This window comes from Esox lucius, chromosome 5, assembly GCF_011004845.1.
Source record: "Esox lucius isolate fEsoLuc1 chromosome 5, fEsoLuc1.pri, whole genome shotgun sequence".
Lineage (NCBI taxonomy): Eukaryota > Metazoa > Chordata > Actinopteri > Esociformes > Esocidae > Esox > Esox lucius.
The window spans coordinates 31,441,678-31,455,473 of NC_047573.1; the positions used below are offsets into that span (position 1 = coordinate 31,441,678).

The 13,796-nt window shown below is 41.5% G+C and overlaps 1 protein-coding gene across 4 annotated transcripts; it reads left to right on the top strand.

The window, feature by feature from the left end:
- The first annotated feature begins 1,927 nt into the window (after positions 1-1,927).
- On the top strand, positions 1,928-9,924 carry LOC109615749 (oocyte zinc finger protein XlCOF6.1). 4 transcript variants are annotated; one of them, XM_020046189.2, is made up of 3 exons: positions 1,928-1,962; positions 6,957-7,082; positions 8,215-9,924. In XM_020046189.2, the coding sequence occupies exons 2-3, from the start codon at positions 7,040-7,042 to the stop codon at positions 9,423-9,425; spliced, it is 1,254 nt and encodes a 417-aa protein (XP_019901748.1). In that variant the 5' UTR covers positions 1,928-1,962; positions 6,957-7,039; the 3' UTR covers positions 9,426-9,924. The 4 variants fall into 4 exon arrangements, with proteins under 4 accessions (XP_019901748.1, XP_019901747.1, XP_019901749.1 ...); XM_020046188.3 differs by lacking the exon at positions 1,928-1,962 and adding an exon at positions 5,724-6,203; XM_020046190.3 differs by lacking the exon at positions 1,928-1,962 and adding an exon at positions 5,724-6,203 and having other exon boundaries at positions 6,986-7,082.
- Positions 9,925-13,796: the final 3,872 nt, after the last annotated feature.

Genomic DNA, 13,796 nt, shown 5'->3' on the forward strand with positions numbered 1-13,796 from the left:
TGTATGTACATATAGGGCTTATATGTGGATATAAAGAAGCAATACAGGAGACCTATATGGCCTGTATATGCACATATATGCACCTCAATTTTGCCTATATGTGGCATATACACGCATATATGCAGCATATATATTATCATATATGTGCATATATGCTGTATATATGCAGCATATATGTGCATATAGACTGCATATAGGTTACATATATGTGCATATATCCTCATATAGGTTCTTTCCATGTGGGTGTCAATGGCATCAATATGATCGTCATCCAGAAACTGCCTAAACACTCTGGCCACATGAGGCTGGGCATTGTCTTGCACCAGGAGGAACCCAGGGCCCACTGCACCAGTGTGAGGTCTGACGATGAGTCTGAGGATTTCATCCCGTTACCTAACAGCAGGCAGGGTACCATTGACTAGCATGTGGAGGTCTGTGCGACCCTGCAAGGATATGCCTCCCCAGACCATCACTGACCCAACACCAAACTGGATGATGTTGCAAGCAGAATAACGTTCACCACAGCATCTCCAGACTCTTTCACATCTGTCACATGCTCAGTGTGAACCTGCTCTCATCTGTGAAGAGAACAGGGCGCCAATGGCAGACCTGACAATTCTGGTGTTCACTGGTAAATGCCAATCGAGCTGCACGTTGCTGGGCTGTGAGAACAGGTCCCACTAAAGGACGTCGGGTGTCATGCCATCCTCATTATATCGGTTTCTGACAGTTTGATAATTCTGTAGGGCTCTGGCAGTGCTCCTCCTGTTCCTCCTCGCACAAAAGAGCAGGTCCCGCTGCTGAATTGATGCCCTTTTAAGGCCCTGTCCAGCTCTCCTCTTGTAATAGCCCGTCTCCTGGTATCTCCTCCATGCTCTTGAGACTGTACTGGGAGGCACAGCAAACATTCATGCAACGACACATATAGATGTGCCATCCTGGAGGAGCTGGACTACCTGAATGGACTGCAGGTACCACATCATGCTACCAGTAGTGACAAGGACACTAGCAAAATGCAAAACTAGAGAAGAATCAGTCAGGAAGGATAATGAGACAGCAATTGTCTGTGGCCACCACCTGCAAAACCATTCCCTTTTTGGGGGGTAGTCTTGCTGTTGCCTCTCCAGTGCACCTGTTGTCACTTTCATTAGCACCGAAACAGGTGACATTGATTCAAAATAGCTTATGCTTCCTAACTGGACTGATTGATATCCCTGAAGTTAAACTGACTGTGTTATACTGTGATGATTGTTTTCCCGTATTTCTTTTGAACAGTTTATAATAATTGTGTCAGGCAGACATTCATGCAATGTTATGCAAATTCATGATGCTACTAAACAGCTACTTCAATTAGGGTACAATCATTTAGCAATTTTTTTTTTTATTAATTATTGGACACCTATTTGGAAGTAGAAAATTTTAGCTCTTGGTCAACAATTATTAAATGATCAATATGTTTTGATTTTAAATGTAGCCAGAAAGTAGAAACAGAACTTGTCAAGGGGTATTAACCCAACTTCAGGACACACACATTAATAGTGTATAGTCAAGCTATATTATAGACTTTCTTTTAGTAACAAATAAATACTATCAACTTTAGCTAATTATGACAGAATTATAATTAGCATACGAATTTAAAGGAGAATTTGCAAGCGGCTAGGTCTTTTTAGAAGAAAAAATCGGTCCAATTTGCGCAATGTACTAAGAACATTTACTTAAACTCCAACAGACGATACTACAATAGAGAATACTACAGACCAGGTATCCCAAAACAGTTTAAAGGTTCTAACAAAAACAGTCAAACCCATGTGTGAGTGTGGGTGAGAGTAAGCTTTTGATTGAGTGAGTCACACGTGTGTGCATTTAAGAAGTTACACCATATCGAGGCCTTATAATGTAATGTTGTACAACACTGAAACGTTTTATTGTAATTATTTCGTGTACAACCGAGGAAAACAAGCTGTAAGTACTATCAAGCTAACGTTAACTGTGATGGCTGCTATACTCGGGTCGAATAGTTAGCTAGAACATTACGTAAATTGGTAAACGATTTAGCCTAGGCTACTAAAATGAACATCAAAACTTAACATGAACTGTAAAAAATTGCAGCAATTCGATGGAGTAATCGATGGAAAGCTGGCAACCTACAAGTTTCTCACGTTGACTTTCGGGTATATGATCAATTTTCTGTTCTGATCTAGTGATGGGTGCTTGGCTAACGAGTCGGCTCTAAGAGTCAAAATTAAGATACGAATGGTCAAACGATTTAAATGAATAGCATTAACTAATTCAAAGAACGAAAAATATTATAAAATAATATAGGCCTAATTGCTCAAGCACACATTGGTTGTGTCTGCTCAGACTACCGTAATTCCCTGTTTAAACCGCACCAATGCGCAACTTAGAGCTGTGAAAACACCTTTCATCGTATCGATTTTGATGCATATTGTAGAGAATTTACGTGTATCAGAATCTCTGAAGAAGAAGAGGCTATGGTCCGAATGAATATTTAACACAAAGATTTATTAATAAAAAATGATAAGTCAAAATACATGAATTACTGCAGCGGGCCAGTAAATAGTTGTTTCAACCATTAAGTCTCCACATCTATTCGCGCAGATCTACGACTCTCTACCACCTTTATTCCTCTAGCCCCAGGGGCGGTTACTTTTCATTCTCATGAGTAAAAACCGTCCTTATTGGCTCTTCGTTGGCATGGTGACATGTTGGACGAATCTAGTTGGTTTCTTCGCCGTCCAATGAGGAAGGACATGCTCTAAACTCTGCCCCCTTGGGGTCATTTTCGGTTACAGATCCACAGATTCTTGCATACAGATGTGAAATCTTTACAAGGTTACAGGAATTAACATTCTATTGTCCTAACCTAGTCTAGGACACCAGGGGGTTGGAGACAGAAGGTTTCTTCCTGCTGAATAGGAGGAGGTTTCTTTTGCATGTTAATTGTTGGGTTTTAATCCTGTCTCTCTTGAAAAGACAGGTGAAAAGTCAGAGTGAGTGTGAGACAAAAGGCTGTCTTGACCTATTCCTCACAGAGACAAGGTGTGAGAATTACAACAGCATGATGGAGTTTTAAACCTTGATAGTTATTGTATTTAATCATATTTTCCTAACCTGGCTGCAGCATACAATTTAATAAAATAAAACATAAAATACATGGTTATTAAATCAGCATTATGCTGAACATTATTTATCTCAACAATATTTCAGCATCACGAACAGAGATAGGTATAATTATCATTACTTATTTGTTTAAACTTCACAGAAAATAAAGAAATGCATTGAATTACATGCTTGTTTCCAGTAGCTAATCAAGGGGTGTTCAACACAGCAAAACAAAGTGACATTTGGCACAAAATTTGTTGTTGTAGTTTAAAAGTAAGGCCCGACCACACAGGCTGATAACAATCTTCAATAACATGATTGAATTCATTCGTTACCGTGAATGAAACCTACAATTATGGACATCATTTGGACACTTATCTAAAGCAGCTGGACGTCGTGCTGTGGGCTGGTGGGCAGGTCTCGGGCACTGTGGACTCAACTTGAGTTAACGTTTTACAGTATTAGCTTTGGGAACCTGTAATAACGTAAAATAAAACAGACGAAAGAATAAAGTATGTAAAAATACGAAGATACTTGAATTATGTTAGGGAAATAATTACAATCGAGTGAATCACATTATGGAATTAATTACTATATTAGCTAAAGAAGACAGATTAAGTAAAAAAGAAGATAAAGCGATGGTATTATACACTCATCAAAGGATTATTAGGAACACCATACTAATACTGTGTTTGACCCCCTTTCGCCTTCAGAACTACCTTAATTGTACGTGGCATTGAATCAACAAGGTGCTGAAAGCATTCTTTAGAAATGTTGGCCCATATTGATAGGATAGCATCTTGCAGTTGATGGAGATTTGTGGGATGCACATCCAGGGCACGAAGCCACCGTTCCACCACATCCCAAAGATGCTCTATTGGGTTGAGATCTGGTGACTGTGGGGGCCATTTCAGTACAGTGAACTCATTGTCATGTTCAAGAAACCAATTTGAAATGATTCGAGCTTTGTGACATATAGCGTAGCTAACAAGTTATTGCGTCCATTCTATTTTAGACTGAGTTTGCTACAAAAACATGTGTGTATAAGCTAAGCATTTTGCAACATCAGCTGATGTAAAAAGGTCTCTTTAAAATATATTCAAATTATTTACATTTGTAGGTACACGCGTTTGCCCGTGCGGTTTAATGTAGCTGTAGTGGTTCAGCAGTACATTTTTCGAGTTTGTAAAATAGGTTCTCGATAGTGGTAGTTAAACAAAGATAATTCTCTAGTGTTTGGAGACCATTCGTTTCTCCTTAAGCTTTAATGAAGGATATTAAAGAAACCAAGTTGCGGTTGACAGAAATGTAGATGTTATTGGACACAATCTTGTCACAGACCCATACAATGAGGATAAAGTAATAAAGATATTCAGGCATATAAAAGTACTGAGTAAACATTGAGTGATAGTATAAAACTGATAACTGTTCAATTAAAAGTACATTTATACATCACAACCAGGCTTTGTTGTGCCCAACCAGGCTTCATAGTGCCCAACCAGGCTGCATAGTGCCCAACCAGCCTTCATAGTGCCCATCCAGCCTTCATAGTGCCCATCCAGCCTTCATAGTGCCCAACCAGCCTTCGTAGTGCCCAACCAGCCTTCGTAGTGCCCAACCAGCCTTCGTAGTGCCCAACCAGCCTTCGTAGTGCCCAACCAGCCTTCGTAGTGCCCAACCAGCCTTCGTAGTGCCCAACCAGCCTTCGTAATGCCCAACTAGCCTTCGTAGTGCCCAACCAGCCTTCGTAGTGCCCAACCAGCCTTCGTAGTGCCCAACCAGCCTTCGTAGTGCCCAACCAGCCTTTGTAGTGCCCAACCAGCCTTTGTAGTGCCCAACCAGGCTTTGTAGTGCCCAACCAAGCTTCATAGTGCCCAACCAGGCTTTGTAGTGCCCAACCAGGCTTCGTAGTGCCCAACCAGGCTTTGTACTGACCAACCTGGCTTTGTAGTGTCCAACCAGCTTTCATAGTTCCCAACCAGGCTTTGTAATGCCCAACCAGGCTTTGTAATGCCCAACCAGTTTTCGTAGTGTCCAACCAGCTTTCATAGTGCCCAACCAGGCTTCATAGTGCCCAACCAGGATTCGTAGTGCCCAACCAGCTTCATAGTTTCATTGTCATTACAGGTTTGCTATCTCCAACAGATGAACAATCTATATACATTGATTTATAAACTAAGATTATCTGTTGGATAAAGACTTGCAGGTATATTTATAGCATTGGATTTAATTTATCCAAAGAACTCCAAAAAGCAGATGGAAGAAGAATGTATGGATATTAAACAATTCTTGATTGTGCTTCATAAACACACGTTTGTATTTTATTTTGTCAGAGACCAAAAATCTCTAATAACTTTTATATATACTGTTTGCTAAACAAAATATGGTTATTGTTTATAAAAGTAATAACCTGAAAACAGTGAAGAGTTAATTAAATCAATAACAAACGACCTGTGATTCAACAGGAGTTGAAGTCCCATTCAAAAGCTCCACAGAGCCCAAGTCCCGCCCACCAGCCCACGCCCCGCATACCAGCCTACAGTGCTCCTGCTGATAAGTGCCCGTCTGCAGCCAGACCCTTCTCGGGGCTCTGGGTATTACTGTCGTGTTATTTTTACTGAACGACTCGAAAAGATCAGAGTCAGTAAAAATAGTCGAAATGACCATCCCTAGTAACCCCGGGCTACTTTGAAATGTGAGACGAGACACAGGCTGGTTTTATAGATCAATAAATTTGCAGAAATCTGTAGCTGTGGTCTTCTGGAACATGATGGCCACTGTTACGTAATTTCCTGTTTCATAGAGACAGGTCCGTAGCTAATAAGGCTCCGTGTGCTTTGTAGCACAATTCAGCATAGGCTATTGCTACGCTTACGTCTCCAAAATGTCTAACCTACGGTTAGGTAATGATGTTCTCAACGAAAAATTAGCCTCAGTTCCTTTGGAGATATCCGTGGTAGTTAAAACAACGATTGCAGAGTATCAGAAAGAAATCTCACGATTAAAATTGGCGAATGCTCGTCTGCGAAAACTGCTGGATTTGGTATTCAAACCAGATATACAGTTGCATAGATTAGCAGGTTTGTGTCAGCTGTACGTCTAAGTTTAGTAATTTCCATAAAAAATATATTATTGTGCATTTTTTCATTGTCAATGTTGTCCCGCCTTCCTATTTCAGAAATATATGTAACTGTTTAGTCCAGGGATCGGCAACCGGTAGAGTATATGAGTATTCGTTCTCGTGATGTAATCGATGTTTGCTGGATTTCCATCGATTTGCGAAGTAATTATATTATTCAATGAAGTTACATTTAAAAACATAAACAATTGTTAAAGAAACATTTATAAACGTTCAAAAAGTATTGAATGCAATTATTCTCCATTCGCTGTTAATCTAAAAACATTTGGGCATTAACATTTCTGACAGATAAAGGTAACCTAATTGAACGAAGGACACAAATATTATTTGTAATAATTTATTCATCAAAAATCGACAGAAATAAAATGTAATAGTAAAGAAAAAATAAGGACACCCTTTGACTGAAGTAACTTCGTGTCACCTTCTCATGTAACTGTTCATCAATCTCTTACATTAACTGGGAGGATTTCTTTCATTTAAAGTATTGCTTCAACTGTATGATGTTTAAAGGGTTTCTTGTATGCACAACCCTCTTCAACTCCCCCCACAGCACATGGATAGGATTGAGATCTGGGCTTTTACACAGCCATTCCATAACCCACAATTTCTTCTTTCTAAGCCATTCTGTTGTAGCTTTGCTCATATGTTTTGAATCATTGTCCTGCAACAACTTCCTTCCTGACCTCCCATGTAGGTCACATTTGTGCTGTCTAATTCTGACAGTTGACTGGTGTAATTCAACATTGTTTGGGACAAGAGAGGCCTGTAGATCCCTTGATGTTACCCTGGGGTTCTTCAAAACTTCCAGGAGCATCTTTAGGTGAGTTCTTGGCATGAATTTGGGTGGATGACCTGTCCTATGTAGATGCCTGTCATCTGGCATTCTACATTTGTAGAGGATCCTTTTGACAATACAGATGTACTTTGAATTGCTTGGAAATGGCTTTGTGAATTCTCCCAAACTCATATGGCTCAATTGTTCTTCAGAGGGTTTAATAGGTCAAGATAGGTCTAATTTTAGACATTTTATGTGATGATGAAGGTAGGAGTGGACCTACTTTTTCCAAGCAAGGAAATCGCATTTCTGTTTATGTTAATTGCATAAATGGTTTGAAAGTGACGTTTTATGTGATTGGTTAAATTGATTACCCTTGATCAATGAATGTGTTTTGTGTCTAAATATTAACAAACAAAACGGAATTAGACAACTTTCCCTTGGATGTACTTACATTATAAGATGACCGACTCCAATGGGTTTTCACATTCTGGAAAACCCTACATCTATAACAATGCTCTTTAATAACCACCTCTAGTCTCTTGGTTCTTTTGAAGTTGGAAAGAAAATAAATCAGCCATGAAAAAGTTGTATTTTATCCTTTTCAGTCATTCTTAATAATATTCGCAAACCTACTAACCTCAGCAAGAGAATGTTGCCTTATGGTACTTCATAGGACAGAATAATGTGCCAATAGGAATAATTCATAAAAAGTCAATGATTCAGTTCATTGGTAGGTGTTTTAATCATAAAGCAACATCACTTACCATATTTTCACAAGATTGTATTGTCCCTGCAAAACCAGACAGCTGCTTTGTGACCATGACATCAAATTCCATGTACATTTGATACAACTGCTGCCTGTTCTTTATATCAGATTAGCGTTGTTGACCTTGAAAAAATGATTACATTTCTTGTGTGGATTTCTCAACATTAACTTTTAATAAATGAAATTAAACAGTGGGACTCCCCGGTGACCCAGCAGTGTGCTGGTCAGAGCCTGCAAAGCTTGCAGGTCGCCAAGTGAGGGTCTATGCAGATTTGAGTAAGAATAACTGCTCTTCCAGGCCTAAAGGTTGCCGACCCCTGGATTTAATCCAGTAATCTGTCAGAGGTAGTGAGTAGCTTTATTTCCGATTTTCGGTTCTGATCTGTTATCTATTCACCTTCCCTCCAGACCTCCAGCAGCTCACTCTTACTGAAGAGGAAGGTAGTCCTGAGCAGGAGGATTTATGCTGTGGTCTGGAGCCTTTGGAGTCGGATGCTGAAGAATCTGTATGGGACTCTTTAAACGTTACCACACAGAACCGAACAGAATCGGAATCATCCAGTGACTGTGAACCTCCCTCTGAAGTAAATCCTGACAGTGAGAACAGTGAAAGTGATCATGGAAAGTGTGAGGCACTAGAGAATAAAAAACCGAGTTCAGAGATTCTCAAATCAAAGCAAGGAAGAGGACGGTCAAGGAAAGAAGGAAAGAAGCTCCCTGATCTGAAATGCCGCTTCACCACCACCGGTGGGCTGAGAGGACATCGGCAAAATTGGCACATTAAAGAGCGGCTTAAAGCATGGCCAAAACCGGGTCCTAGTCAAATACCAGATCTGAAATGTGACCTGTGTGGAAAATGTATGGGGACCGCGCGCAGCCTGAGAAGGCACCGTCAAAATCGGCACCTCAAAGAACGACCAAGGGGACGGCCGAAGAAGGAAGCCGGCGACTTGCCTGATCTGAAATGTGATGTTTGCGGGAAACGTTTGGCGACAGCTCGTAATCTGAGATTGCATCGGCAATTCCGGCACAGCGATGAGAGACCGTACATGTGTGACATTTGCGGACAAGGTTTCATTCTGAACTGCTACCTGGTCCGGCACATAAAAACTCACATGGAAGAAGGCCAGCATTGCTGTACCATATGTGGTAAAGGTTTCAATCACAAAAATAATCTGAAAAATCACATGCGTACTCATACAGAGCCTGCTTTCAAATGTGATATGTGTGGAAAAAGTTTGACGACAAAAAGAGGTCTGCAACTGCATCAGCAAAATCACACCGGGGAGAAATCGTATCCGTGTAAACAATGTGAAAAATCTTTCAGCATTAAAGGCAGTCTGATATTACATATGAGGACTCACACAGGGGAAAAACCATTTCGGTGCAAAGAATGTGGCAAATGCTTCAGTGACAAGGGAACGCTCACGAAACATATGATGACTCACACAGAGGAGAAACCACACCGCTGCAACAACTGTGGAAAGTGTTTCAGCCTGAAAGGACATCTGACCGCTCATATGAAGGTTCACACAGGGGTGGGAGTTCAATGTCATTTGTGCGGAATTCACTTAAAGTTAGCATCAAGCCTGAAGAGACATCTGCGGACTCACAGATGAAATATTAAAATTTACTGAGAACACTGTTGATAGTGTGATAGATAAAAGAGACAAAGGAGGAAACCAGAAGGGACAGTACAGGGCATTGTGTAAGGTGAAATATGTGTCCCTAGTATGAAAACGGGTTTTGCTTTATCCTGATGGGTCATTTGGGCCAAATGCGATTGAAACTCTTTTTCCTTTAATGGTTTATATAATTTTAATTAGAGTAATATTAATGTTAGATTCTAAATAATATTTGGTTATTTGTGTAATGCTTACCATACTAACTATTGAATAATCATTACTCTTATTGCTGTTAACAGTATGCTATGAAGGCGATTCACATTTTCTCCCTTTGAGAAATGTACAAAATATCCCAAGAAAATGAATACGTCATTACCATTGTGTATTATTTGTAACATGTATTTATAAGATGTTGTCTGAAAAAGCGGTAGGTTGGTTAGAAACCGGGAGTAGAACTCACACTGCAGCGTTATACACCGATCAGCCTTAAAAGTATGACCCCTGACAGGTGAAGTGAATAACACTGATACACCGATCAGCCATAACATTATGACCCCTGACAGGTGAAGTGAATAACACTGATAACCTCGTTATCATGGCACTTCTCAGAGGGTGGGATATATTAGGCAGCAAGTGAACATTCTGTCCTCTAAGTTGATGTTAGAAGCAGGAAAAATGGGCAAGCGTAAGGATTTGAGCGACTTTGACAAGGGCCAAACTGTGATGGCTGGACGACTGGTTCAGAGCATCTTCAACAGACTAGATACTGTAGCTCAAATGCCTGAACAAATGAACGCTGGTAATGATAGGAAGGTGTTAGAACACACAGTGCACCGCAGTGTGTTGCGAATGGGGCTGCGTAGCTGCAGGCCAGTCAGGGTGTCAATGCGGACCCCTGTCCACTGGCGAAAGCGCCTACGATGGCCAGGTGAGCATCAGAACTGGACCACGGAGCAATGGAAGAAGGTGGCCTGGTCTGATGAATCACGTTTCCTTATACATCACGTGGATGACCGGGTGTGTGTACGTTGCTTACCTGCAGAACACATGGCACCAGGATGCACTATGGGAAGGAGGCAAGCCAGCGGAGGCAGTGTGATGCTTTGGGCAATGTTCTGCTGGGAAACCTTGGGTCCTGCCATTCATGTGGATGTTACTTTGACACGTACCACCTACCTGATCATTGTTGCAGACCATGTGCACCCTTTTATGGCATTGGTATTTCCTGATGGCATTGGCGTCTTTCAGAAGGATAATGCGCCCTGCCACAAAGCAAAAATGGTTCAGGAATAGTTTGGCCTCCAAATTCCCCAGATCTCAATCCAATCGAGCATCTGTAGGATGTGCTGAACAAACAGGTCCGATCCGTGGAGGCCCCACCTCACAACTTACAGGACATAGAGGATCTATCCATGCCTTTTATCTGTGTTCTTATTGATAATATTGTATAGTGTTATTATTGATAATTCTATCAATAATAACACTATACAAAAAACACTCATCAATAATAATAATAACTGTACAACCGTAGTGCAATGTAAAAGTAACAGGTGTACATGATATAAAGTGACAGGTGTGCATGGGTCTATGGATGGAAGGGAGGAGGAGTTGCTGAATGGAGCAGCCTTACGGCCTGAGGAAAGAAACTGTCCCGTAGCCTGTTTGTTTTGGACGGAATACTCCTGTACCTTCTGCCTGACGGCAGCTTGGTAAACAGTCCATGGCATGGGTGGCTGGGATCTGTAATGATCCGTTTGCTCCTCCTCCTACACCTCTCTGTGTAGAGATCTTGCAGGGATGGCAGGTCAGACCTTGTGATGCTCTCTGCTGTTTTAATCACCCTCTGAAGTGCTTTGCGGTGGAGGGCGGTGCAGCTGCCATACCAGGCGGTGACACAGCCGGTCAGGATACTCTCGATAGTGCATTTGTAGAAGTTGGAGAGTATCCTGGAATCCATGCCAAATCTCCTTAATCAGCGTAGGAAGCGCCGTTTCCTGGCCTCCTTCACCAAGATGTTAGAGTGATGAGACCAGATCAAGTCATCACTGATGTTGACTCCGAGGAACCTGATGTTGTGAACTCTCTCTACTGCAGACCCATTGATGTGTATGGGGGCGTGGTCTCCCCGCCGCTGCTTCCTGTGATCAACAATCATCTCCTTGGTTTTGCTGATATTGAGCTGGAGGTTGTCATCCTGACACCACAAAGTCAGTGACTTTATTTCATCTCTATAGGCTGACTCATCGTTGTCAGAGATCAGGCCTATGATGGCGGTGTCGTCTTCAAACTTAACGATGGTGTTGGCAATGTGAGTCGTGGGTGAAGAGAGAGTACAGGAGCAGGCTCAACACACCGCCCTGGGGGGAACCAGTACTGAGAGTCAGTGAAGAGGAGGTGATGTTGCCCATTCGCACCACCTGGGGTCTGCCCATCAGGAAGTTCAGGATCCATCTGGACATAGAGGGTTCGAGACCCAGATCCCTGAGCTTAACCGCCAGCTTGTGGGGCACAATGGTGTTGAAGGCTGAACTGTAGTCAATGAACAGCATTCTCACATATGTGTTCCTCTTCTCCAGATGAGAGAGTGCAGAGTGGAGGGTCAGAGCAAGGAATTACTAGAGCGCAAAGTGATTAGGCGAGCCTGTCCGATATCCAGTTATCCACCCCGAAAAGAACAGAGCCAATTTTCCTTTACCTCTGCTGCACTCCCAGGGGCCAATTGCCAATTTGCCACATCCAGGTTTTAAACACCAGGTCAATTGAACGCAGTTGTATTGCAAGACAGTACCCCTCGCAACTCTGTAAAAGTAACCCTCAACAATTATTGACAATGGAGGCCCCTAATGAAGTTTGGTTTGAAATTCACTTGACCAAACCAAACAAAAGCATGAGATTTTCCCAGGAAGATTGCATTGTTACAGATTCTCTGAAAAGCTGAATTGGAGTGTATAATTTAGCCACTGTGACAGTCAGCTTTTGGACGCCTTTTGAGAAGTTGAAATGGCTGAGGGGATTGATTATGAATTGAAGTGCATCATTCAAGTCACTTTTTCCTGTTTCTATTATCCAAGAGTGTGTTTAACGACTTGTGTCAGCAACATGTGACAGTGGGGGAGGCGCTGCTCTGATTAGTTGGTTGGGGCAAGGGTGTCATTTTGAATTCACGTCAACTGCTAAGGAATGGCAATTTATTTTACATTAGAACCATAACAGAGTGAGCTAAAATAGGTAATTACTGTTTAATACAGTACACATTGTATTTCAGTGCAATATATTGTATATTAATGAGATTGACTCATAGAGATACAGATGCGTGACAAAGGAATCAGTGAAGTAGAAAGTGTTGATGCTACGTAACCAAGTGGCAGGTGTGTCACCTGGAAAACCGTCCCTGCCATCTAGTACCTCCACACCAGGCCATATCAGATGAAGACCCTCAAAATGGTCAACGACCAGCCACTCAATCCACAGACTTCATTAGACTACTAAGTGGCAGGCGTGTAGAACCACCTGGACTCTATGGCTTCTACCCAATGTTTAGCCATAAAACCGCTAAACATGACTGCAAAAGGGTTCCTTGAGCAATCCATTGTCCCATGAGCCATGCTGAAGTATTACACCTGTCCTCAACGTTTATACCATTTAAAAACAAAAAAAAAACTTTATACAAAACTAAAGACAAAAAAAAAGGCACATGTCTCCAAAACAACACAAACAATTCCTACATTCACTTAATCACCAAACAGTTTGTCATCTAGAAATTGTTTTCCTATATGACCACACCTCCTTCCTTCAGATTCACACAAGTACAAAACATAAATCCCCAGCTGCATGAACAATTAGGTCACTGTGGTGTCAGTGACCTTCTATGAGTGGAGTCTGAAGACCGACTTAATTCAAACTATTCTCTTCTAAAGACATATTTACCGTTTTACCTTGAGCTCTTTTACCCAATCAGAATTCAGTGTTATTGTGTCCTTTCTTTGCCCACTTTCATTAAATGGTTGGATTGGTCTAGTAATCAGTAATAAACCAGTGTGTGTATAGTTCTCACAATCCATCAGTAAGTAATATAACCTTTACAGGAGGGTTACTGGAAACAGAGGACTAGATGTCCAGAGAACGCAAAGTTCCGCCTGCAGTCCAGACCTGTCACCCACTGATAACATTTGGTCAAATTATGAAACGAAAAATACGACAGAGGAGACCCTGAACTGTTGAGCTGCTGAAATCCTATATCAAACAAGAATGGGAAAACATTTAACTTTTTCAAAACAGCAATTGGTCTCCCCAGTTCCCAAACACTTACAGAGTATTGTTAAAAGACGAGGTGATGCAACACAGTGGTAAACATGCCCCTGTCCA

Bases quoted from the DNA above. Each gene is read 5' to 3' on its own strand.
- LOC109615749 (XM_020046187.3), top strand. From the start codon at position 6,008: ATGTCTAACCTACGGTTAGGTAATGATGTTCTCAACGAAAAATTAGCC. The intron at 6,204-8,214 runs GTTTGTGTCAGC...CCTTCCCTCCAG, and splicing joins ACAGTTGCATAGATTAGCAG to ACCTCCAGCAGCTCACTCTT.